Raw genomic sequence first — 27,341 nt, forward strand, 5'->3', positions numbered from 1 at the left:
TTGAGTTTTTTTTACAAAAGGATATATAGAGCATTTTATTAACACTTTTTGACAGCAACAAACCTCTCCATTGAACACACCAAGATAAGCCATAGAACCACACGATCACTTCACTTCTGAGGCACAAAGCGAGAATGGGACCTTGAGTCATGTAGAAATGTAGAACATCTGTAGTAGCGCCATTATTATTTTTATTTTATTATTTTTTTTAAAGTTAAACACCTTTGCAAACAATCCTTATATATTGCGACTCTAGAAGGGGGGGGGGAAGGGGTTCCAACCACTAACACGACACGGTTCAATCGAGAGAAAAGGAGACCGGAGAGCAAGCACGCCCCTCCGGATCACTCCATTGGGAACAGACAGGACAGCGACGGATGTTTGGACTCCGGGAAGGGGGGGTCAGTGGTGGCTCCCCAAACTCATGCCAGGAGGTCAGTGTCCGACTCTCACCACGTCTCAGTTTTTTTTGTTTGTTTGAACATCACACGACTCCAGAACAGAACAAAAAAAAAACAGCTACAGTTAAATACTTCCGCGTTACACACAGGTGTAGGAGATGGGGGTGACGCCGGCGGCGCGGCTGTGCGCTTATTGCTCTGTACACAGACTGCGGCCCAAGTCCATCAGATACAGGATGAAGACGTGAGCCGGGAGCGGCTAGTGACTCTCTCGGCTGGTCCTCCCGTGGGGAACCAGCCTAGACTCTCCAGGCTAGATGTCGCCTTTGGTTTATCGTGCGAACCTGCCGACTCGTCATTCACGCAGGCTTCGAAGCCCGGCGTCCTCCAGACATCCACACCCCGGGACGGTGCCTTGAATCGCCCGTCTTATTGCTCCGAGCGGTCCGGTCTCCACAAGACTCAATCCGCAGCACAGGAGTCCTTGAAGCCTTCTTGTCCATTACAAAAATATGGCCCTTTTTTTGTCGATTTCGGGTTTGTGTTTTGTACGTTTGTGTGCTCTTAAACCACAAAGGCAAGAATAACCCCCCCCCACCCCACCCCAGCGTGTCTTAACGGAATCGTGGGGATTTTGGGGAGGGGGAGAAAAAAATATCCAATCTAGGTTAAAAAAACAAAACGAAAGGAAATATCGAGACTGCGACATTCAAATCAAAGCCAACACTTCGCTATCCAAACACTACAAAACATTTAAAACGGAGCAGGTACTGGTACTACAATGGTCAACTACGGTACGCACGGTCATTTTTGTCGATGTTACTACGATATCTGGCTCACGCGGAGCCAGTAATTTGTCCCAGTACAGTCTGGGTCTATAAATTATACATCCTAATTCTTCTACAGGTGGAGAAAGCTGGCGTAATGAGGTGAAAAATGTCACAATATTTTTTTTTTATACAGATTGCACTTCCAAATAAATTCATATATTCATGTATACATTTACAACCCGCCATGTTGAATCGTGTTTTACATCCTTTTTTTTCACGTTTTACACCACTATTTTTTCTTTAGTTTTGTTTTTTAAGTTTGTGCAAATGAACCACGATGAATTTTCTTTTTTTTTTGTCGTTTTTGTTTTTAAACTCACAGACACCACGCGACATATCCACTGTTTGGCTTCTCCGCTTATGAATAGTCCCCCTCCTGCTTGTAGGCGTAGCTGCCCTGCTGCGCCTCCTCCTGCACGTACTCCTCCTTCTTTTCCCAGCCGCTGGGCCAGCCTCCGTTCAGCTGGGTGGTGGCTCCGTACGTCCTGGCCGGGCCGAAGCTGCTGTAGCCCTGAGTGATGTCCCCCGTCTCCTCCGCCAGCTCGTCCTCGTGGATGAAGCCGCACTTCTCGTCGCTGGTCTCCTCGGGGTCGGCCCAGGGCTGCTTCTCCCCCGAGGCGAAGAGCCCGTAGAAGATCACCCCGCCGTAGTGCACCAGCGCCGCGATCAGGAACACGTACTGCCACTCCTCGCGCGTCTGCGGGGGGGGGGCACAGGGAGTCACTCACCGTGGGCTCAGACTCACCCACCCCCCCCCCCAAACAGAAGAATCGCTGGCCCAGTGTTGACCCGCTTGGTGACTGCAACCTTTATTGACTCTAATTTGAGAGCGGGCTCCGGGTTTTGATCTGATCTAACTGATCTTAGGTGAAATTCCACTGGGTCTCCGCTGTAGTAAGCAGCTGGTTTCTAACGGTACAAACTGCTCACCAGTAAACATCTCCTAGTAATCTAAGCATTCTAATATACTAAGGCCGTTTAAAATGGATGCTGTAATACATCTACTGGATACCGAGCTGACCTGTTTCTACTGGATGTTCTTTTTACAATCAGAGTGGCCTGGGTAGGAGGTCAGAGGTCATGCAGCGCTACCCAGCAGGCCTTGTGATGGCTGACAACACACACGGCATGCTGGGATTCCAGACCGGTTTTAAGAACGTCTAATTGCAGTACCGCCAAAAAGGATTTTCATCTATCCTCACGACTGCTTTGTCTTCTCGGAAATATCTGAAGAAAGGAGCCTCTTCCAAAAAGAAGCTTATTGAGACGAACCAATCTTCGGTGCTAGCCTTAAAGAAGCTGGTTTAAGACTCCAGGAAACAGTTGCACACTGGGATGCTTCCTTCCAACCAACCAGGTGGAATGTGCGCTTGTCTAAAAGCCAGTTGCAGCAGGAGTGTGTTACAAACTGACCTGCTGTCACTATTGTGACATATTGGATTGCTATCACAGTGCGCATTAGCACACGCCATCAGAAATGGATTCTTGACTTTTTGTGTAACTGACCCCTCCCAGCTACAACTTCAAAATGGTTAATGAGTATGTTGTTATATTGTATTATATTCTCCCAAGAGAAAATTTGAGCACAAAAAAAGGTTCGTGAGCTAACTAGCAACTGACGACTGGTGTCACATAGACGCCAAGACAAGATGGCGGCCTCTATGGACCTCTTATCTTTACGGCACCCAGCTAAGGCACTAACTGACGAGCAACATCTACTCCCAATCCCCTCACCCTCAGAACAACACACCCAGATCCAGTCCAGACAGAATATCCATCTCACAATCCTGGGGACAGACCCAGGGTACTCTGTCACAAGCTTCCGAATCCAAGACTCTGCTGAACGACCCCCAGGACTGCTGCCCGAGAGCGCCCCCTGGGGGGGGGGGCAGAATATAATGAGCCATGCCGTGCTACCTTGTGCTTGGTCATGGCGCCCACGATCAACGGGCACACCATCCCCGACAGGGTGCCCACGCCGTTGGAGATGCCCATGAGGATGCTGGCGTACCGCGGCGCGATGTCCAGGTGGTTGACGTTGAAACCTGAGGACAGGGAGAGATGGGATCAGCAGGAATAAGGGATGCGTTGCCGTGGAGAAACCACAACTGGACACTTCTGGCTTATCCCTCCCCGAAAACCAGTAAAGGATAAGGCACACCGTCATTTCTGAGGGCGGAAGTTTGAGTTGAGGTATTGAGAAGAACACGTTTCATGTTTTTGTCCCATTTTTAACGCTCCTAAGCATTATGGGAGCATAAAGGCACGAACGTCCAGGTTCAGAGACAGTTTCTTCCCACAAGCTGTCAGATTACTGAGCTCAACCACTGCCTCACACTGATGTTTTTTTTTTCTAAGATGTATGTTATTTAACTTGTTGTTGCTGCTGCTGCTGTTCTGTGTTTATGTTGTTGGTGTTTCCTTAATATCTTTGTATTGGAGCATACATGCAAATAAGCACTTCATTGCACTTGTGCCTATGACAATAAACTGAACTGAACTGAACTGTCCTGATCCTAAACCCCTCCTCTTAAGGACGCTCCAGCCCTTCCCTGTTCTGTACTCATCCCCTGCACCTGCCTCCGGTTCCTGCCCCCCGTCCTATAAGAGCCGGGCGCTCACTCTGTTAAGGGCTCTGCACTGGTTCCTGCACCAGGCGAGTCCGGGACCTGGAGCGCCTGGTCCTGTCAAGGTTTTAAGTTCCTGTTCCTGTGCTGGTTCCGACCCGGTTCCAGCTTTAATCCCGTTTGTCTTGGATGGACCGCCCGGCTCTGGACTTTTGCCTTCTCTCGGATTCCCCATTGGACTCAGTTTTGGACAGTTTGCCTCGGCCACACCTCCCCCGAACCCCAGCGCACCAGGGACACGCCCCCTGTTTTCATTCCTGACTCCCCCCTGCTTTTCCCCCCGTGTTTTCCTCACTCCACCGGATTGTGTCGTCTGCATAGGGTCCCGAAAGAACGGCTCCGTTACAGAACTTCTGTAGGAATCAGTTTTGTCTACGACTATGTCTCGTCAGCCTAATTATTTCTAGAGCAAAAAAGCCGAGCACAAGCACCAGAAAGGCAGCTTCTTTGGCGGCTGGAAAGGAATGTTTTTTTTCCAGCAGAAACCTTTTGTGTCCCCCGTGTCCCTCTGAGGAACGCTTTTCAATTATTAAAGGCTTTCGACAAAAAAAAAACCCTCTGCCCTCCAGGTGTGCGCATTGAGCGAAAGCACTCCTCTCTCTGGGGTGTGAGAAATCGAACAGGCTGCAGCACAGAGGAGCACCGGCGCTCCGAGCTGTACCTGGGGCTCCCGCACTCTCTGGTCATTAGCGTATCTCTAATTGCTAACAGATGACCAGGAGGACGGTCCACTTCAAGATGCGCCTGCTAATAAATCATGCTTATTGATCCAGTTTAACGCCCTGCGCAGCTCCAGGAGTGTGAGCAGACTTTCATTAATTTTCACTCCAGACATTAAGGCAGCCTGCCCTGGGATTTCACAAATTCATCAGTCCTGTTTCCTCACAGTGCTCACTGTATTGTACCTTCTGCTTGGCTCTCCCACCCTTTGGAGTTCCATATTGCCGAGTCACATTCCTTAAAATGCAAAGAGCAAGAAGGACATTTGACCGTTTATAAATTACTTATAAAGTCACTGGAACTCCATTATCTTTTTTTCTGTCAATAATTTTCCTGAACTGGAAGTATTGTCTCAGTGGTATATCCCCACATGCAATCAACAGCCGCATACAGCCCTTCAGATAAAAGCCAATGCGTGCATTCAGTGCGAATCTCTTCGGTCCTTGCATCGTTTTTTTTCTGCTTAGGCATTTCAGCATGCAGCACACCAGGCATCAGTTCCGAAATCTCTGGGCTTGCAGACAGAGTGCTGGCAATCGTTATGCTAAAGAATAAAGACCCTCTGCAGGGTTCAAGTTGGTGATGTCCCCACATGGTTGCAGGAAGTCCCTGATAGAAAATGTAACAAAAAACGCAAGTCCTTATACTCAAAAAACCGATGGGCAGGCGAAAGGCACAAACCGGGCTGGGACAGTTCAATCGAGGCAACAACTCCAATCGCAAAAGGCAGAGACGAGGTCAGAAACATGCGACAGTCCAGGAAGCAATAGTGAGATCAAAACCGAAAGAAGGAGGGTGCGCGCACTAGGGAGCTCCAAAGAGAATCTGAAATAGTGAGCGATGGTAGGGGAAAAGAGGAGGGTAGAAGTGACGTAGTGATGGGAGTGAGAGGCGATGGGAAGATTAGTCCAGGCGTGAGCGTCTGTTTGAGTGGGTGCGCGTGGGAATGTGACGGCGTCTGTGAGAGTGTGTGGAATGCGTGACACAGAGATGCGCTCTCTTCCCGTGGGGGCCGGGGACTGCAGGGGCTCGTGGGAACTCACCTGATATGGCGAAGCCGCTGAAGCCCACAGCCAGGACCAGGAAGGAGATGGCCACTGCTTTACTGTGAGAGTAACCCACCACCAGCAGCAGCGTGGCCTCCATGCCGAACCCTGCAGCAGGCAACACACGACTCAGAATCCACGTGCATGGGGAGACGGCATCCTACAGTTTCGTTTCACCCATGGGAAAGCAAAGAGACTGCAGTCCTGCTTTATCTGTGAGCAGCCTGGCTAAGGACGAGATATTCCCCATGGTACATCCGGGCAGTCCGGTCCTAGAGTTAAGGAGCTGTCTCTCCTCCCAAACCTGTGTTCTGCCTGTCATTGAAGCTGCACGATTATTATGCGTTGTGTGTGCTGTTTGTTTTTCACGGTATGTGGATCTCCTACCTTAGTCCTTTATCTCGTTCCACAACATGTGTGCACCTGAGTTTTATTTGTCTGGCACACCTGGGTATATACAGTATACTGTACTGTATATATATTGTTTTCTTCTTCAAGAAGCTCCTAGATTACTGTTTATACTGTAACCCTGGAGGAGCAGTAAAGCATAGTGGATGAATCTCTGGACTCACAGCTCTGGATGGGTTGTGGGTTCGAGTCCCTGCTGCAGACACTGCTGTTGGACCTGGGGTGAGGTTCTCTACCCCAGCTGAAGGAGTGGGGACCAGCAGAGCTGAGGGGAGCTAAGCTCTGCAATGGACTGGTGTGCAGGAGGGGACTCACATGTTCCCTAAAATGTTAAAGGCCATGAAAACCAGGATGAGCTGGGATGACCTCCTATTTTAACCCTGAATGACGTATCTTCTGGGTTCGAAACTGAACACCTTCTCCCCCTCTGCTTCGCCCTCCCCCTGGCCTGGAAGGCCTTACCTCCACAGTTCATGATTTTGCGGACCGTGGTGGTGGAGAGGATGTTCTTGCTTCGGAGGAAGTCCGCAATCTGCCCTCCAATGGGCACGATGATGGTCATGACCAGATGAGGGACGGCCGACAGCATGCCCACCTGGAGAGAAAAGCCATTGACTGACCGTTCAGAGCGCGTTCTACCACAATCAGCTGAGAGACCCTGAACATGCAGTGGTCAAGCACTGGAATCAATTGCACTGTATCATTTTTAGTGCTGCTCTGCATGGCATCTTATACAATACAAAAAAGATCAATCCAACGTAAAAGTATAAAATGTCTTGAACTCTAAATCCTAGTGATACAGTAAATAGCTTTCTTAGATGTTATGGTGCCGAAGGACTCCTGTTGCACAGTCAGTTTCAGTGAGATGGCACGAGGGTTCAAGCAGTCATAGTGCCCCTTGCCACACACATACACGCACACACACACGCACGCACGCACGCACGCACGCACACCCGCTATCCAGCTCGGCCTGTCTGCCCATCACCCTGCCTCTCGGCCTCTTGAGCACGCTGTCTGTGCAGCTTGGGGTGCCCTCACTGCATGAAGCTCTCCACGGCCTCGCTCTTGCAGAGGAACAGTGCGATTCCTGTCCGTCTCGACGACTTATAAAATAATCTAAAAAGTTCAGCTGTTGTAGTTCCTATGAACAGTTACGAATGACAGTAGGCTTGCAGGCTGCTCAGACCCATAGGGTAGTTAGCAGCAAACTGATCTGGGGATCTCATCCAGCTGGTTCTCGGAAGAAGTCTGGCTGTCAGCTTCAACCGTGTGCACAGGGAGCTTCAATAGCTGGGAACATAATTCAGTGTTTTGCATAACACCTGTGAAAATACACTAATCATCTGATCTTATCTTATTATGGGTTCAAATCCCCGTAAACACAGCCCTTCAGATTGTTCCAGTGACATACCCTGTTGAATAAATGTCTACAAATATATTTTGAGTGAGAGCTCAGTCTCATTAATTAATAATTAGCAGTAGAGAGGAGTCTAGAAGGTGAATGTGGTTTTTACACAGAAAGTGTAAAAAGACACACAGATGGGCCCAGCACAGCTCTAACCATCGTCAGAGCCTGAATTCCCATTAGGCCTGGAGGGAATTAAAGCAACAGGAGCTACCGTCTGCCTGAAAACACACACCAGCCTCCTTCCACTCGACTCCTTCCTGCCCAGAGCTCTGCTCTGCTAATCCTCCCCAGAGCAAAGCAAAAGATCAATCACTTGGCAAAAAAGAGGCGCAGGTACAAGATTAACATCTTCCTTTGGCCTGGCTCCTCACATCACTGTAAGGGTTTGAGATATTTATGGAATGGTGCATCTATGCACGCCTGTCATTACACATCATGGCACTGGAGAGACGTGGGCTTGATTACATTGAGGCCTGATGCAGATACAGTAAATCTTACTGCAGGTAATAATCAGATGGCAAGCCTAGGGAAGCACTGGGGTATCGCTAAACTGGAAGTGACCCATGCTCCTCCCACTTGAGCACTGCAGGCAGAGGGACAATAAATCCTGAGAGCCAGCTCCCTGGGACAAACACTGCATGAAAGCAGGGTGTTCGAATTGCGCAGGAATATACCGGGTTTTCATTATTTCCCTGTGCCTTGGGGCTGCTTCTCCGCTGCCACCTCCTGACACTGGTCCTACAAGACCTGGACCCTGAGTGGTGTCCAGCAAGGACAGGGTCACAGAGGAGGAACGAGCGAAGCCTGGGGTCTCTGGACCTCCCAATCGACACAAAGGGGCAACAGTATTGCCATTGCTAAAGAAACACCCAAGGCAGAATAAGGCCGTAGCCATGGTAATTCCAATAACAAAAGATTAAAGAGGAACTGCAACACTATTTTTATATTTCGGGGTTAGAAAGAATCAGCATTGATGAGCGCGTCTCAAACCATGATGAAAGGAAATGTGCACAGTAACTTGTAAAACCTTCGATTTACATTTCTAAATAGACGAAATTTCCAGCTAAGCGCAGCTCCATATTGCTGTCATTGACTGCGATTCAGAACGAGGCAACAAAATGCCCGGTGAGGTGAAGCAGCCCTATTACACTTGAAACAAGCGGGCTTGTGAATGCATCTGTTTTAACCTAATAGAAATATCGCTCTCGACTTCAAGATGGTTTTGCAGCTAAATAGAACTTACTTGTTAACTCTGCACGCAGATCACGCTGGAACATTTCTGCAGTGAGATGTCTGCTGCACAATTATGTACTTATTTGCTTGTACATCACAGTTCGTCGGTCATGACAGGGACTAGTGAGCAGGAAGGGCTGCTTTATGTCATAGTGCGCCTCGCTCTCGTCCATGGCGAGACCAGGGGTTTGTGACAATACGGTACTTTCACAAAGCTCACAATCTTGTGCTTAATTTGGAATTTGGAACATGTTTTTTCTGTACCGTCAATGAATTTATTTTGTTACCGAGATTAATAACCGGTCTGACAAACTGGGACTGCAGTTCCCCTTTAATAATCCAAAACTGCTCAGAATCACGTGAGCTTGAATCTTCCCTGCTGGACGGACTCTGACCTTGCTGATCTCGAACCCGAACACCTCTTCGAAGTAGGCAGGCTGGCTGATGAGCAGCAGGTAGAAAGTCCAGCTTCTACAGAAGTTGGCAACGATGATTGCATAGACTGGCATGGAGGTAAAGAACTTTTTCCAGGGGGTCTTGTATTTCTGGAGAAGGAGAAGAAAGTCAACAGCTATTTGCAGAATGACAATAGCAAGAGAAGCAAGTCAAACCACAGATTTCATTCAAACTATGTTCCTTTCCATTTTGCAAGAGGGCGGCAAACGGGCAGAATAAAAAAATTGAATAAAGAAATACTAATATAACGGCACAGTTTGTTTGTGCAAAGCATTCAATTTAATTCAGGACAAGAGCAGAAGCCATGCACAAGCAGGGGTGCAGGGAATGCACTCTGATCATTCCGGCTGACATTCCTTTAATAGTCCATAGGATTTCCTAGCCATTAGGTTGCCATTTCTGCTATGACTACCTCTGTCCACTGCCCTGGCTCAGCAGTGAGAGCATCAGCTGTGTATCAGAGAAGAAGACCACAGTCCACACGGTCCTGAGCAGGTGTTCCGCCGTGTCTACCGGAACAGCTGCCACGTCAGCTCGATCTAGCGCGGAGCCAAACCGCTACGCCTAACGATGTTCAAATGAACTCGGTCGAAGAGCGAGAACATCCATTAGGCTCCAGCATCCCACTGACGGATAGCAACCTTTCCCTGTCAGATCCCACACCCAGATGCCCCATCACTCAACCAATTAGCACTTGCGGACGAGCACCGTTCCTTTCCTTAACGACGGCCTCCGCGCTATATTCCCATCCTCCCTCTGACCCCCTGAAAGACTCCGGGTCAGATGCCTCCTGCGCTCTTATCTCAAGGCCACCTCTCGCCAGCAGGGGGAGCCGCTCTGCTGGACAGCTTGTGGGCTCGCTCACCTCTGCGGGGCCCAGCAGCTTGGCGCTCTCCCCGATGCTCTCCTCGATGTAGCTGCGCTCCTCGTCCGTGATGGTGGGGTGCACGGCGGGGCTCTCGTACGACACCAGAATCCAGAACATGTACCAGAACATCCCGAAACACCCTGCAGCGGCAGGCGGGGGGGGGAGGGGAGACACGTCAGTGGGAAACAGTGGGAACGGGACTGACAGAGGGCGGGGATAATTTACCACGAAAGTCCGAGCCACCTGGCACACGTACCGTACACATAGAAGACCGAAGACCACCCGGAGTATTGCACTAAGATCCCGGCGAGGGGCATGGCTATAACGGCACCAGCGTAGGAGCCTGCAGGGAGACAGGAAGAGCTTGAGAACACAGTGCTGCGCCCAGCAAAAGCCAAGAGCTTGAACACGGAGTGGGTCAAAGGTCAACTTCAGCACAGGACGGAGCATAAGCTATTATTTGTTAGCATTATTAATTAATGCAACTGATGCATCCATCCAGGGGAACTTATACAGTATTTATACCTATTTAAATCTAATGGGCTGCATTACTGAAGCAATTCTAGGGATGCATCTTGCCAAAGGGGGAAGAGATAAGATAAGATCACTTTATTGGGCATATACAATTTCTTGCATTAAGAATTCATCTTTTCACATAACCCAGCTTGCTCTCCATGAGACACACAGACAGGGAGAGAAGCTTGGGGTCAGAGCGCAGGTTCAGCCACTTATACAGCACCACTGGAGCAGTTGGGGTGAAGGGCCTTGCTCATGGGCCCAACGGACAGGATTCCTCTGCCGGACATGGGATTTGAACCGGCAACCTTCCAGCCACAGGCGCAGATCCTTAGCCAGAGAGCCCACAACCTTCCAGTTATGAGTCCAGCACCCTAACCAGTGCACCACACTGCAGCCCCTAGCTCATGGGGTTACCAGTTGGCCACACCAGGCTGCTGGTGCTGCCCTGGCACACCCTGCCGGGACGCACAGGGTAGGAGGTCGGGGAAGAGGTGGGAGGAATTGGGTCAGGCTGCTTCCAGCTGACCTCTGGGGTAAGGATTGACCATTCCCCTTGGCCCTGACCCGATAACCAGATCACAGCCCCATAGGAGTCCAAATAAAATATCTGATGATTCCCGAAAAGGGTTGCATGCTCAGCGTCAATGATAATAAACGCATCATTTACCACAGAAGGAGGTGGTGGCCAGTCTGCTTCTTTCCAGAGGTGGCGCCCATTTACTCCAGATCCCATGGCAGGCAGGGTATGTGACTCCCTGCACACAGAGTCATGCGTTAGCCTTGCTCACACTGTGCAATAGAAACACCTGATAGGTGGCAACGACCCAGCAAGGGCGATCCACGAGAAAGGATCCGGGCATTCATGTTGACCCATTAACAGTCTACTCCACAGAGTGCAATACAACTGAGAAAAAAACAGTGAATAGGCTGGGAGACTTTGTAAAGATGTACAAATAACAATAAGAATTCCTTACACTTATATAACACTTTTCTGGACACGCAACTCAGAGCTCTTTACAGGTAATGGGGATACCCTCCACCCCCACCATTGTGCAGCCCCACCTGGATGATGCTCCAGTCCTCTCCCACACACCAGCTCTCAGTGGGGAGGAGAGCAGAGTGATGAAGCCAGTTCAGAGATGGGGGTTATCAGGAGGCCATGATTGGTAAAGGCCAGTGGGAAATTTGGCCAGGACACCGGGGTTACACCCCTACTCTTCTCGAGAGACACCCTGGGATTTTTAATGACCACAAAGAGTCAGGACCTCAGTTTTACATCTCATCCAAAGGACGGCGCCTTTTAACAGTATAGTGTCCTCATCACTATACTGGGCCATTAGGACCCACACAGACCACAGGGTGAGCACCCCCTACTGGCCCCACAACTCCTCTTCCAGCAGCAGCCTCAGCTTTCCCAGGAGTCTCCCATCCAGGTACTGACCAGGCTCACACCTGCTGAGCTCCAGTGGGGCTGTCTGGGATAGAGCTGCTGGCTATAACACAACGCATTCTATTGCAACTCTGTTCAGAGTGCTGTGCCTGTTCTGGGCAACAGTATTAGAAAAGAGGTCACTTTGAGTAAAAAGACATTAACGACAGTAAGAAGCTTCTGGGACTTTATACAGAGAGCAGCCAGTCTGTGGAGCAAACACTGAGAGCAAGACTTTGTCTTCATAGCTTAGTGACAAGAGAGAGCAAAGAGCGTAGGTGATTAAGATCACCATGTCTCAGAATTGTCAGAAGTCACCAGGAAAACAAGCCTTTTTTGTTTTTAATAGCTTCTTAATGGAGTTAATTTATTAGAGCTTTCTCCTCATCTGACATTACCTCCAAATTCACATGAATCCAGAAACGTCACATTTAAGACCTTCAGCTAAAAAATGCCACATTTTGGTTTTCGAGCAGGAGTGTGACAAGACACTGTGGTTTTTGGAACGAATCCCGAAACCTTGATGCCCAGCCACTGCAATAAACAATTCTTTGTAACTCAAGGTTTGAATGAAGATTAATGAGTTCCCATCTAACGCACAGAGCATATTCAAACAGACGAGTGACTTATTAAGCATGAAGAAAATTTCTGTTACACATTCATTAAACACTAATTGGTGCACGATCAACTATTGGTAGATACAAATTGCTAGGGCTTGCTAGGGGAGAATTCTAAAATCTATTGTTTAATTTACTGTAATTAACTCAAATGCCCGTGACGTAACTTATCCATGTCACCAGCACAAGTCTACATCTATAAAATATGGATAGTACTGTGAGAAACTAAAACAGAATAATTAAATTCATCCTCTTAATTCTGTTAGTCTTTCTCCCTCATTTTTTTCCCTTCAGAGCAAGTAACAGAAAAAGAATCATCAGATTTTTTTCACACCTTTGTGCTTTCGATTTCCAGAAGAGCATTTGTTTGTGTCTCGTGGATGGGCTGCACATGTGGAAAAAATCGGGTTTCTGACAGACATCACAAGAAAAGACACCAAGCTTTTTCGTGAGTATGCACGATGACAGACAATTACACAAATGAGTGAATATTTTCAACAGTGCTTTAAAACAGTTGGGAAACACAGGGGTTGGGGGTTGAGTCAGGCAGGCAGGGGAGAATTCAATTCAATTCAATTCAATGTATTTTTATAAAGCGCCTTTCACAACAAGGCTGCCCCAAGGCACTTGCGAGCAAGTGACCATACACTTTGTGAATAAGCGGAGTGAGGTGTTGCAGGTCTGTTTGATTTGATTCGATTTCAGGTGAAGCAATCTCTGTTGCTCAGAATCACTTGCATTCCCCATGGAGCTGCGCTATGAAAAAAGAATCACGCAGGTAGTAATTAAAATGGATGCCAGCTTTATCACATTAAAGATTTAGCAAGTGTCAGCAGTGACACCATCGTCCGCCACACAGAACGAATTTCTGTTCCAACCTGCTAGCGGTGATTGATTGCTCTGCAGACAACTTGCTCTGGCAGTATTGATTAATACGTCACATCAGGTGGTGTTGGGGGGGGGGGGGGTGTAGGGGGTGCTGTGCTCAGTCCTTTGTTTGCAAACCCCCAAAATTGTGAGAGACCTTGTGAACAACTGAGCAAAGAAAATAAATCTACTGTATGTGCCTCTGTCTTTATTTCCACCTGGACAGATGGAGGATTTTCACAGAACAGAGAGTGGATGACACTGTTCTCACTGTCAGTAAGCTATCTATTAAGATATTATTAAGGACTTATATAAAAACAGATTATATTGATTAGGCTCACCACTATGATGAGAACTGGGGTATATTATTAATATCCAGTTGATCTACAGTAAAGGTTGGAAATAATCCCGATATGTCACTTAGTAATGCTTGATAAATCTTTCATTTACACGAGTCATTAGATACCTCTGGTCTAGGAGGTAACCAAAAAATATTTGTTTTGCAGAAGGCTGCAGTGATGTGCATTTTCCATTGTGTTATTGATCAACATTTAATCCATGATTAGAAACACTGGCTTCCCAGTAGGAAGTCGGGGAAGATCAGGGGAAATTAGTCTGCACAGAGGTTTCGAAGTTCCTGGGCAGGCAAGGTGGGATCTCTCCTGTATTAACTTGTCGTGTTGCCCTAGTTTTACACTGCCACAGAACAAGCCCATTCCCAGACGTCTCCCACATGGCGGTGAGAACCTGCACAGCTGTATTTCCTTCTGGAACAACGGCCCGCCGCCGGGACGCCCCCTGCAATAATGAGCCCCCGCTCAGCAGCTCAAGGACAAATCCCATAAGGCACCTATAGCAACGGGACCTCCAATATAGTTGTAATAGCGCAGGAGTGGAGGTATGAGCAGTTATGACAGCGTCCATCATCCATCCATCCATGCCTGCGGGACTCCCTGACAGCCAAGGGGAAGAATGAATCTACTCTGAGATCATGGGCATCTGTTCGGTCTGCATGTTCCTTGGTGCCCTCTACCCTCCCCTGGTAGCAGATGAGCTGAGAGGCAAGAGACTGGCTTTTCAAAATCCTGACAAAGGGAAGGCTCAGATCAGGGATCAGAGTTTAGGGCTCAGGGTTCAGGGATCATGAATGGTAAATCGTGAGTCATGAGTCATGAGTCATGAATCGTGAATCATGGATCAGGGTTCAGGGATCATGAATCGTGAATCATGGATCAGGGTTCAGGGATTGTGAATCGTGAAGCGTGAATCATGTATCATGAATCAGGGTTCAGGGATCATGAATCAGGGATCGAGGTTCTGGGATTAGGGTTCAGGGTTCAGGAATCAGGTTCAGGGATCAGGGAGAGCCAAGTGCAAATGGACTCGATGGAAAGTGAGGGAACACGGGGGAACGGCCACAGGACGGTAACGATTTTCCTTCAAGAAATGAGGTTCCCGGTACCACCTTGAAAAAAGCAGGTGGGGCAGAAAGATCCCTTCGTGTGTGTGCCACTCCTGACACACAGCGACGGGCAGCAGGCAGGGAGAGAATGACTTCCGCTGTGTCAGGGGACACGTCCCAGAGAGATCTTCCCTACGGCATGAATAGCAGGGCTCTACACATGTTAATGTCAGCAGCTCCGCAACGCAGTTCACCCAGACTGCGGCTGTGAAGACTGGCTCCTGTACAATGACAGTGATGGGTTCAAACCTCCACATCAGTGGCAGTGCAGATCCATTAGGAGGCTGCAGCTTTGCCACCAGAGATGACCCAGGATGGATAATACCCAAGATCTTCATCATCATCATCATCATCATCATCACATCGCATCACTTTCAATAACCACTAATCCAATTCGGGGTCACGATCCAAAGAATTTCCTCAGGCTAGATGAATCCGCCTGTGGCAGGAGTAGGCTTGCTCTGTAGCTTGGAGCTGCTCTCCTTCACAAGCGTGAAAGATTTGCTGTGACACCAGCCAAAGACACAGGGGGCCGCACCCACCGGTCTGAAACTGTACACGGGCCAACGGCGGCATATCAGAGATCGACCAAGACCCAAGACACACAGAAACCCCGAGGAAACCCTCAGAATGAGTCGGGGTGAAATCACACGGCCTGCCACTGAACGTGAACACACTTCAGAGCACCCCAAGATGAACTGAGCGGGTCACGACTCCACCCCCCTCCCCGGCCTCACCTCCACGAGCCCCTGCAGTATCCTGACGAAGATGACGCAGCCGTAGTGCACCCGGGCGGCGGAGGGGATGAGCATGTTGAGGGTGGAGGTGAGGAGGATCGCGGCGCCGAACACCCTGGAACGGGAACAGGCTCGTGAGCTCGCGGCAAGCGGGGGACACCGTGGCCAGTGACACCCCGACAGCCGCGGCACCCCCGCTCCCCACCAGCTGGGGGCTTATGCAGCTTAAACGCGCTCCTCTTTGGCAGGAGTAACGCGCGTTTCGTTATTTCGTTAGGGACTCGCTAGGGTTAAAAATTACAAAAAAAAACTCAGAAGTATTCAGCTCAAATTAAGTCGCTTCCGTACAATACAGACTTTAACGCCTTATTTAATTTTTCAAGGGCGTTTCGGTGCTTCCAATAAAAATTCCGTACTTCGCGTAGATGTTTTCCAACGAATACACCCACAAAGATATTCATACACCCGAATACGAAATAATTATAAATTTTATATTAAAAATAAATATTCCCTATGTCGCATGCCTACGCACCTATGCCACTGGCAGGCCAGATGCGAACAGCATTCATTCACAGTTTGTGTAACGCGTTGCTCGGATAACTGGATAATTTTTCACTGCTCAACTCGCGTCTAAGAAGGTGTTTTGCTTTAACGTGACAGGAGAAAATCTGTTTTGTTGCTTTCCAAAAATAAATTAAGACACCCAGATGTTAAAGGGTGTTAATTCGATGGAAGCGCACAATAACACATAATTAAAAATAAATAACGATGCCTTTATCTATTTAGAATGAATTGTGTCTGTGACAAAATGATCAAAATTGGATGGCGTTGCCGGCATCTCCAAGTTACATCTCACTATGTTAAAGTTTATATATGCATATATTTCCTTTTAAAATCTTTCTTTGTCGTCTCCTAAAAATTACACCCTGCGCTATAGGAGCCTTTGAAATGCCCTCCGGGCAAAAACGAAGACAAACGTTCGGTTTCGCGGCGTGAATCTGAAATAATGTTTATATATGGGAAAAACAATCGACCCCGTAGTTAATAAATGTTCCAACGAAAACGAAATGCGGAAAGCGTTTCGAAAGCGTTTCGAAATGTCCCCACTGCGAGAAGTAAGCCGCGGTTATCGACAGGGAGCGGTCGAAGAAAAACTGATCGGAACCGAACCGCGCTCTTTCTGCGAGCATCTGGCCGCTTTTAGCGTCTCTCCCGAAGGCGAACCTCATCGGAAAATTCAAGACTGGAAATAAATAACAACCGTGTTTTCAGAGAAATACCCGGAACCAGGCAGGGTTTTTTATTCACACGCTAAATACGTGGACAGCGCGACTGTTTTCATTTGAGTTACAGTACATTTCCAATTCCGTTGTCGGTAAAATAGGGAAATCATACTTTATGTACCATATCACATTATTATTATTATTAGTAGTAGTCGTAATAATAATAAAATAATAATAATAATAATAATGGAAACAATACAATAATTCCAGTCATGCAAAGGTCTAAAAATCGTTAAAAGTAAAAAACAATTCTGTTATAAAAAGTGAAAACGATTAAAAGCGGACAGTCCCGGAAGGGGGGTCGACGGAGTCTGTTTTTTTTGACGAGGTTGCCCTAATGAATTACGTGTGACACGAGCTCTTGGTTTTTCCATTCAGGTGGGGGTCCCCCTCTCCCCCTCCCCGCGCACAGGCGCGCGGCCCCGGTCGCGCTGGAGCGCGCCTCAGTCCGAGCTCCGGAGGCGCCCGTGCGGGGCTTGATCAACAAGATCAACGCGCCCGATCAAGCGTGATCGACACTTCGGGGATCATCGTTTGGATCGGCTTCTACCAGCGCGATGCTGCTCTAGGATCGGAACACTTTCTCATTTATTAAAATAATACCATTCAATTATTGCATCTTAATAATAATACCTTTAAAATGACAAAATTACAATTTCATTAAAGGCTTATAAGAATCACGTTAAATCAAATAATAATAAAGCTGCTCTAATAGCAGTAGGTTCTGCTGCCAGGATTACATTCTGCATAAAAAAGTCCTTGCTAAAAGATATATAAAAACAAGGACACTGACGCGCACCCTGCGCTACAGAAAATCTGAAAATAGACGTCATTGCGATATACAGTATTGCTATCAGTCGGCTTTCTTGTGTTAGAAGGGAGTCTCTCTGTTTTGTAGTTTAAACAGAATTTAAAACCAAATGTCGGCGCCGGCAACCAGGGCCTCCGTGTTCCGAATCGGTTTAGACAAAGAGGCGCCGAACCCCCGGTCTGCGAACCGGGCCTGATCCGGGCCTGACTGCGCGCCCGTCGATAGTCTCATCGGCATCATAACGGTTACACGAGCGGCAAGTTTGTAATATTCTTAAACTCTCTGCCCGTCAACGGCGGCACAGAGAGCTACAATAATAATAATAATAATAATAAAATAATAAGTAGTAGTTGAAGTGGGGAGCTGCGTTACCATGCGCAGGCTGTAAAGGAACAGGTAAAGGTTTATTCTCTGCTGAAAAGAAAATAAAACACAACGTTTCGGCTGTGGAGCCTTCTTCGGGTGTGTGTATAATAATAACAATAATAATAATTACACGAAATGACTAGTTTTTGATAATTGTTAAACTCTATGCCCGTCAACGGTGGCACAGAGAGCTACAATAATAATAATAATAAGTAGTTCGCTCTAATCTGAAAATAGTTACAATTAATCCGACTACAGGGAAGTGACAACGTTGACGAACGCAGTAAAAATATTTTTTCTCTCTCTTCAGATGAACTAGAGCCGGTGTATCCCGGCTGCGCCCGGAGACCGAACAGGCTCTAGGACCCGGCTCGGAGGCGGACCCCTCCCGGGGTCTCATTAACAGGTGGAGCAGAACCTCTCGGGGTGCTGAGCGCTCGCGCCTCCATCTGCACGCTCTTGCTCATTAAAGCCGCGCGAGGCTCTGTCACGGGCCGCCGGGGATCACCGCGAGACCCGGGCGACCGGGGGTCCCACCGCGAGACCCGGGCCAAAATAAAACCTGCCCCCCCCCCCCCCCCCTTCGCTTTCCTTTCACTGTTCAATCGAAAAGCGCGGAAGAGGAAAAATACACGAGGTTACCTTGTGATGGGAATATGCACGTACGGGTATTTCAAATAAAAAGCTCATACGTCATTTTAAAAAGATCCGCAAATCAAAGTGCAACAGAAAATTAAAAAAAAGATTATTTAAGGTAAGACTATTCAAATCACTCAAATATGGAGAATAATTATTAACTATACTAAACAAATAGTTATTCACTATATTTATTATATCTGAAGAAGGCTCCACGGCCGAAACGTTGTGTTCTCTTTCTTCTTTTTTTCAGCATGGAATAAACCTGTTACTTGTTCCTTTGTAGCCTGCGCATGCTGACGCAGCTCCCACCTGAAATATGTATTATATATAAATTTAATTGTATATTACAATATTTATAAATATAAATATATGTATACGGTATATTTATAATATATTCAATATATATTATTAGCTATAATTATTCGCTATATTATATTATATATAAACATATATAAAGATGTTAATACAATATCGAAAAATATAATCGAAATGAATCTACTAATAACTTCACGGCCGATCAGCCCCAGTCTCTATATGAGACTCGGATTTTGCCGTTCGGAGAAATTTCTGCCCGGACAACCCGTCTCGCGCGCAATGACGTCACGGCTCGCCCTGACGTCGCATCACCTTGCGCCCGCGCGCTCGGGAGGGCGGGGTGAGAGCTCACCGGGGCGCGCGGGCGCACCTGCCGCTTCCGGCCGGAAATGTATTTGCAGCATGAGTTACCTGTTAGCTGCCAGTCTGGACGATATATACCCTCCCGGGATCTGAGTCACTATGTAGCCCCAGAAGAAGGAGCCATGGATCATGCCCACTGTCTCCGGGTCCCAGTTGAACTTCGCTTTCTGGGAGAAAGAAAACAGGAACGCCAGTTAGCAAAAACGCAAATATGTTAGCAGTTTCTTAATTTCGTGGACGATTGAATTAAACATTAAACGAAACATCCATATTAAATCACGAATTATACTAATATTCTAGTTAATTATCGGGAACTAAAGGAATACTACATTCTGTAAAGCGCTTTGAGAAGCCACCTTTAAAGGCGCTATATAAAATAAAGTTATTATTATTACTACTGATATTGATGATCAACAATTATAGATTATTATACAGACGATGATAACGATCGGGTATACACATTTTTTTCCATTTAGCTTCAGCAGAAAATATTGCCGTGTAATTTGTGTTTAAATAGTTTATTGGCTCCGTTCGTTTCTCTTTGTTTTCGTTTAGGTTATAAAACTAAAACAGCGTCGGGGCGTATTTTCATCTTAGGTATATTTTTCTAGAATTATTTGTTAAGATGAAAAGTACAATTCCCCGGCGAGAACAGAGGCGGAAAACTGCAGTTCGTTTTAATAATAATAATAATAACAGTGATAGTAAAAATAATAATAATAATACGTTTAAAATGACAAAATTCTATTTTAGTTCATGTTTCAAGGTAATGCGTTATCAGAATAATGTGAAAACGTCTTTTAAAGATTAAAATTGCTCTGCAAGTCATTTGACATCGCACGTGTTACACGCTCCTCTCCAACTCTCGAGACTCCCCCCCTTCCCAAAGAGCTCGTGACAGCCTCAAGGTCATCGCAGCACCTGCGCGAGCCGCAGCGCTGCACGAGGCGTCCCGATTCTGTCTATGACGCAGAAACCCTTCTCACGGCGGCCGGGTCGAGTCGGGGTAAGGACACGACCAAGTTAGCCATGTGTTCATTGGTTAGGTCAGTGACACGTGCCCCTCCAGAGCCCCGGTGGTCTAGGGTCAGGGGCCAGGAGCCCCGCTGGACCTCTGAACGCTTTTAAGTTGAAAAACAACCTTGTTCGAATTCAGCTGAGCAGAGTTTTCTGCTGGAGAGAAACCCGGCCCGTGTTGGGTGTTCCCCTGCTCTGGCGGGTACATTGGGGTACACTGGGGACTTTAGGGTACATTCGGGTTCATTCGGGTGAATTGATGATGATGATTCTTTATTAACCCTATACAATTTCTTGCATTAGGAATTTGTCTTTTCGCATACCCTAGCTTTTCTCCATGAGACACACAGACAGGGAGAGAGAAGCTGGGGGTCAGAGCGCAGGGTCAGCCATTTATACAGCACCCCTGGAGCAGTTGGGGTTCAGGGCCTTGCTCAGGGGCCCAACGGAGTAGGAATCCTCTGCCAGCTGTGGGATTTGAACCAGCAACCTTCCAGGCACAGGCGCAGATCCCTAGCCACAGAGCTACCGCTCCGCCGAATTCGGGTACATGTGCAGGGTACTAGGGGCTGTCGGGAAGCACCGGGCAATACGGACCTCCTTGATGATGATCTTGCCGCCCTGGTGCACCGTGCTGTTGTTGACCATGTCGACGATGGCCACGCCCAGGTTGCAGCGGATGCCGAAGGAGATGCAGAAGCCCAGGCCGCTCATGATGGCGATGATGTAGCGGCGGGGCAGCCCGAAGCACGTGCAGTCGCACAGGGGCGGCTTCTTCTCTCTGGTCTCCAGGGGCCGTCCGTCCTCCGTCAGCTCGATCACCTCGCCCGTCTTCTGCCTCTTCTCCAGCACCCTGCGCGTCAGAGGCGGACACCGTCACAGGAGCCCGGTGGCGCCGGATCCACCGGGCCCGACCCGCGGACTAACGAGCCGGCCCCGTGCCGGGATATTTCTTTAGCCACGTGAAAAAAAAAATTCCACGAGTGGACAGGCGGGGTTGGGGTCACCGACGATCAATCTGTCGGAGCGGGTTCACGCTGCGATACGCAGAACACAACCGGAGAGCAGTCCACGCGTGGCTCGGTCCAGCTCAAAGATCGGGTTAAGTTCCTCGGTGTGTGTGTGTGTGTGTTTTTGTGCAATACAGTAAAATGTGCATTCAAACTAGAAATATTTCATTACTGGGGTCCTCCAGTTCGGGAGGCGGGTGAACGCAGCGAGCGGACGCTGAAATTAGACGCGAATTCAATTCCAATAGTTTTTTTTTATTATTAAAAGCTCAAATGGTTCCGAAACGGTAGATAGAGCCGGAGACGGAAACCGAGGGATTACAATCGAACGCCGAGGGTGTCGAGGGGCTTAATTGAGCCCCGCCAAGAGGGGGCGCCGTGGTGCCAGGCTCCTGGAGGAGCGGGGTCTGATAAGAGCAGGAGCCACAGCAGGTCTGTGCTCGACAGGTGCCGGGGCAGACTGGTTTGCGCAGACTTGCCGGTTCGTGATTTGTTTTATCATTTCCAAAAATCGGGATTAGATTTCGTGCATTTCCTTCGCGTCGTCGTCGACGAAAACAATTACATCTGAACGAAAAAAGCCCAGTATCTGAGCCCTTCCTATGAATGTCCGTACCTGTATTATTGAATAATAATAATATGAATAATAATAACTCAGTATATCCTGGTCCAGTGAGGTGGAAATGCACCGCAGTGCAGTGTCTCGTTTCCAGCAAACCTGGGCCTCCTGGTTTTTCAACACAGGTACACAGATCGGAAGACAAAGGGGAAATGTCGGGCTCTGCTACCCTTCTCCCGTCCAAAAGCACAGGATGAATTAAGGACGACTGAAGCTGGATTCCGGGAATGTGAAAACACCTCAACATCTGCTTGGTGACTGTGTTTTATTGCAGGGGATAAAGGGGTCACTGGGTCCTGTACAATTCCAAATCAACGAGAAAATACATTTCCAGATGAGCTAATACATAAGAAAGTGATCGAAATTATGGAGAGAATGATATTTTCTCAGAATGCGCCGTAAAAATGATAATATAATATAAAATATATATAACATAATTAGCCAACAACATAAAAAAAGCACGACGAAAATCTTTTCATTTTCATTCGTTTCGATTCTTCATTTTTAGAACAGAAACGAACGATTTTGAATAATAATAAGAAGAAGGGGTATAATATAAGTATTGGCTCGATTCGTTAATAATCAAATTTTAAAAATACGTTTCATTATTCAGAAAGCACTCCCTCTTTATTTGAAAATGGAGTAGAAAAACCTCATGTAACAGAAGGAGAATCTCCGTTTCAAACCGCAGATAGAAGTCACCTCAAATTAACAATATTCAGAAGGCAATGGATCGAAAATCTTCAGATCTACACTGAATGGAAACACCGCATGTTCTCCAGACGTGTTTAACGGCTGTGGGAATGTAGATACACAATACCCCATTCAGAAAGAGCCCTGGTTTTGTGTTTAAATTAATTTTATTATTGAAGACAGGCATTTGCTGTCCAGTGGGGAGGATTCAATAAAGGAGAGGAAGGGAAATACAGCCAAGTTTGACTCGCTGGACACCGCGGTGTAACGGAATGTCTGTGCGAATCGCCGCGACCGTTTCGGAAACACGAAATGTTGAGGGTTTTTTTTTATTATTAATCATCACTAAAAAAAAAACGAATTGTTAAAAAAAACATTATTAATAATTGAATGTAAAAACGTTGCGATTTGAAAAAAAAGAAAAACCCCAACAATTTGACGGCTTTTAGGCCAATAGAGCACAACGGCTCATCCCTCACTTCGCTTTCGGTTCGGGGCGGAAAATATTTACTACAAGCTGAAACAACAGAGTGCGACATTTAATATCAACAGCAATCGATCTGCGTTCAGATGAAGAATAAATAATGTAAAATAAAGCCTTGGTCTCCGCAGCCTCGAATCACTTTTGTTCCATGAATTATTTAAGCATCAGACGGCTGTTTCTTGGAAAACGAAAGACCGCGCTGGGGGAACTGTGCGATCGAACACGTCCCAGGGCTACAGAGGAACCTGTTCTCGATGATCAGTCTCACCGCCCGAGATTCTGCTTTATTTCACACAATTGCCTTTTTTTTTTACCGACTCTAAACGGAATCGAAATTTTGTTTTTTAAAACCGGCTCCACGGTAAGGTTTTGTTGTTGTTTTTTTTCTGTTGTTGTTTAAATGAAATCTGCGCCCCCAGGCGCTTCAAGTCTCGGCGTCAAACGGCAGACGGACCCGTGTTGGGGCTTTGCTCGATTTTTCGAGGACGCTACCAGATTCAGAATCGAACACCTGACCCGTAAGGCATTAAAGTCGCCTTCGAAAAGGAAGAGCGAGAGAGAGAAAATAATAATCTTTTTGCATCAACTTCACCGAGACCAACACGCGGGACCCCCAGCCAGCCGGACGCCAGCCCTACAGCCCACGCCACCCCGAGTCCGCAGACCAGCCGGGCCGGCGGTCGGCTCTTACCTGTACAGATGTCCGAGCGACTTCACCGCCACCGTCTTCACCCGCTCTTTCCCGGCGAGCACCGTCTCCTTCACGGTATCCATATCCACAAGATGTTTGTCCCAGCAGCCTTGATTTTTATTGTTGCGGAAGAATCATATTACGAGGAAATATGACCGCACATTCCGCTAAGATTCGTTGATTTTTTTTGTTGGGGGTAAATTTATATTTCCCCCTCAAAAATAATAAAACATCAGCTTCGGTTCCCCCAAAGTTTCCCCTCGCCCCCCCAACAACAACAAAAAAAACCCCCACAAACACACACAACCAGAGAGAGCTGTAAAACGCCTACATAGGCGAAGAAGCGAGGCTCGTCTGACAGCGCCTTCGCTCCGAATTACAAAGTCTGGAGCGCTTCGCTCGCCTCTCTCGCACTGAGCGCGGAAGGTGCCATCGCCTGGAGTCTCCGGTTCTTTAAAAAAAAAATCTTTATCGAAAGTGAAGAGAACCCCCCCTTTAACAATCTGAGGTTCATTCACTGGGGGGGGGGCGGTGAAAAAAATTGAACCAAAACAAAATATGTGCTGTAGAAAACGAGAAGATCGCCTAAATGTCCAAAAAATCCTAAATCCAAAATTAAAAAAATTAATCCAAAATTTTAAAGAGAGAGGGGGGAAAAAAAGAGAGAGAGAGAGACCCCTCTTCAGGTGGACCTGCGGAGAGAGCGAGCCCGACACGCGCGCCCCGGGGCGGTCCCCTCGCGTGCTGTTACCGGCTCCGGGTCAGAGCGGATCCATTCGGGCAGCAGGTCCGGAACGCGCGTGTTCAGCACCAAGGACAGAGCCGGCAGGCGGGGTGGTCTGTCTGCGCTCTCGGACCGCCGCTCCAGCTGCTCCGCCAGCGCGCTACGCGTTAGAGGCGGGGAGGGAGAGCGGAGGGGCGGGGGGGGGGGAGGATGTTGTAAGAGGTGTGTGAGGAGGGTGGTTTTCGGGGGGGGGGAGAGAGAGGTCAATGTCTTCATTTTTATCGTAACAAGCCGACCCCGGCCTGGGACCTGAGCACGGCAGCCCCTCCGTTTCCCCCACGCCGTTCAAAATGACCGTATTCCGAAAAACTGGGGTCTGGTTGGTTTGCAACTTTACTTTTTTTTTTTTTACAGACTGGGGACGGACGGACGGACAGTGGGGGGGGGGTGATCGAGTGTTCAGATCAAAAGCGCCGCCGGGTCCCCTCCGTGCTCCGGGCCGGCGCTGCTATGGAAACCGGAGGCTCGTCCCCAGAGCAGGACTTTATGAAAAATTGACGAGTTGCTTTCATTTCTCCCTCTCTCCCTCCCTCTCCCCTGCTCGCACAGACCCGGCTTGGACGCACACACGTCAGATTCTGGCGACTCCTCGTTGGGAACGATGGATCACGCAACCTGCCCTACTTTCTTAACTCCTTTATCATTCCTCTTGGCGCCCCTCGCAAGACAAGAAGCAGGTTTCTTCCCCCCTCTCCCATCGCGATACAAACTCCCCTAAAAGAGACAGAAGGGATCTGAGCTATTCATCGCGGCGGCTCTCAGTTCTGACACGCTATTCACCCAGACGCCACACCCTAGATTCGACGCGAACTCCACAATACTCTCAGCACCCGCAGCGATATTTTCGCACTGCCTGCCGAATAAAACAGCGCCCCGCACACCGCTCTCCACAGCGCTGAGGATCGTGAAGTTTGAGGCCATTACGCGGGTGTGCTATTTGCGTGCTGCATTCGCTCTTTGAAGAAAATAATCAATAGGAGAGGCTTTCTACGGCTTAACGGAGCGGCCCCGGCAACAGGCGAGCTTTTATTCACTGGAGGTACTTCAGCAGGAGGGCGTCTCGTACATTAGTGCAGCGGGCTAATGGAACCGAGAAGTTCAGCTCTTTCTCGGCTGCGCTTTGACAATGTCGCCCCCTGGCGGCGACTTACTGGCACTGAAATACACCAAAAACGTCAGAAGGCTCAGCTCGCAAGCGACGGCTACACATTGGTGCAAGGTGCTGGCGAGCTCGCCTTGGGCACAGGTCCCGGGGGTAGATAACCTCCCAGTTCTGCACTGGACGGATGCATCAGGGACAAACCTGTTATGAATAAAAAGGATGGGTAAACAAAGAGAATGGTAGAGGCACAGAGGAAAACCTCTGCTAGCAGGAGTGTCCAGTTCTGGCCCTGGAGGGCTGCTGTCTCGGTAGGTTTTCATGTCAGTTATATCTAAACCAGCTGGTTACTCTCTTAACTGGACCAGCTTGACCACTTCTCCTAACTCTTCAGGTGCTGCTGCTTCAGAGAGAAAACCTGCAGACACATTGACTGGCCCTGCAGAACCAGGGACTGGACAGCCTGCAGACACACTGGCCGGCCCTGCAGGAGCAGGAGTGGACAGCCTGCAGACACACTGGCCGGCCCTGCAGGAGCAGGAGTGGACAGCCTGCAGACACGCTGGCCGGCCCTGCAGGAGCAGGAGTGGACAGGCTGCAGACACGCTGGCCGGCCCTGCAGGAGCAGGGACTGGACAGCCAGCAGACACACTGGCCGGCCCTGCAGGAGCAGGAGTGGACAGCCTGCAGACACGCTGGCCGGCCCTGCAGGAGCAGGGACTGGACAGCCAGCAGACACACTGGCCGGCCCTGCAGGAGCAGGGACTGGACAGCCAGCAGACACACTGGCCGGCCCTGCAGGAGCAGGAGTGGACAGCCTGCAGACACGCTGACCGGCCCTGCAGGAGCAGTAGTGGACAGCCTGCAGACACGCTGACCGGCCCTGCGGGACCAGGGACTGGCCAGCCTGCAGACACGCTGACCGGCCCTGCGGGACCAGGGACTGGCCAGCCTGCAGACACGCTGACCGGCCCTGCAGGACCAGGGACTGGCCAGCCTGCAGACACGCTGACCGGCCCTGCAGGAGCAGGAGTGGACAGCCTGCAGACACGCTGACCGGCCCTGCAGGACCAGGGACTGGTCAGCCTAGGTTCACAGTTCACACTGCATTCCCAGTCTGTCCACTGAAAGAGTAGAGCTGGGTACTCAAGAGACTGGCTTGGGTCAGCTCTGTCAAATGACACAGGCCTCTTCACTTAATCAAGAAAGTGCCCAGCATGCCCTTAAACACCTGCCTACCCAGCCATGTCTGGACCTGGATTCTAGAAGTGTTCACTCAGGCGAGTGCCACCCACACTCCCCCACGAACCCTGGCTCGCTGCTGATCGAGACGGAGCCCAGTTCGTTTTTCTCCATGTGCAGGCCCAACACCACAAAACAGGCCACACGCGGAGGTCACGACTCCACCTGACAACCATCTGAGCACAGGGCACCGGCACCTGAACGCCGCACGCCGAGAAAGAGAGATCACGTAACCTCCCCTTTTGTGTCACTTTTTGGAACCGGAAAACGTCAAAGAGAACGAGGACACTGTGCTGA

At 48.7% G+C, this 27,341-nt stretch overlaps 1 protein-coding gene across 1 annotated transcript; it reads right to left on the minus strand.

The window, feature by feature from the left end:
* Positions 1-24,843, minus strand: LOC148819648 (vesicular glutamate transporter 2.1). The gene is made up of 12 exons (XM_088934830.1): positions 23,920-24,843; positions 21,020-21,275; positions 19,454-19,572; positions 15,629-15,743; positions 11,184-11,271; positions 10,254-10,340; positions 9,995-10,137; positions 9,069-9,218; positions 6,495-6,627; positions 5,622-5,732; positions 3,149-3,276; positions 1-1,928 (listed from the first exon to the last, which is right to left on the minus strand). Exons 1-12 carry the CDS (start codon positions 24,000-24,002, stop codon positions 1,590-1,592), a joined length of 1,752 nt encoding a protein of 583 aa, XP_088790956.1. The 5' UTR covers positions 24,003-24,843; the 3' UTR covers positions 1-1,589.
* Positions 24,844-27,341: the final 2,498 nt, after the last annotated feature.

The sequence above is a fragment of the Atractosteus spatula genome, chromosome 16, assembly GCF_055471065.1.
Source record: "Atractosteus spatula isolate fAtrSpa1 chromosome 16, fAtrSpa1.hap1, whole genome shotgun sequence".
Lineage (NCBI taxonomy): Eukaryota > Metazoa > Chordata > Actinopteri > Semionotiformes > Lepisosteidae > Atractosteus > Atractosteus spatula.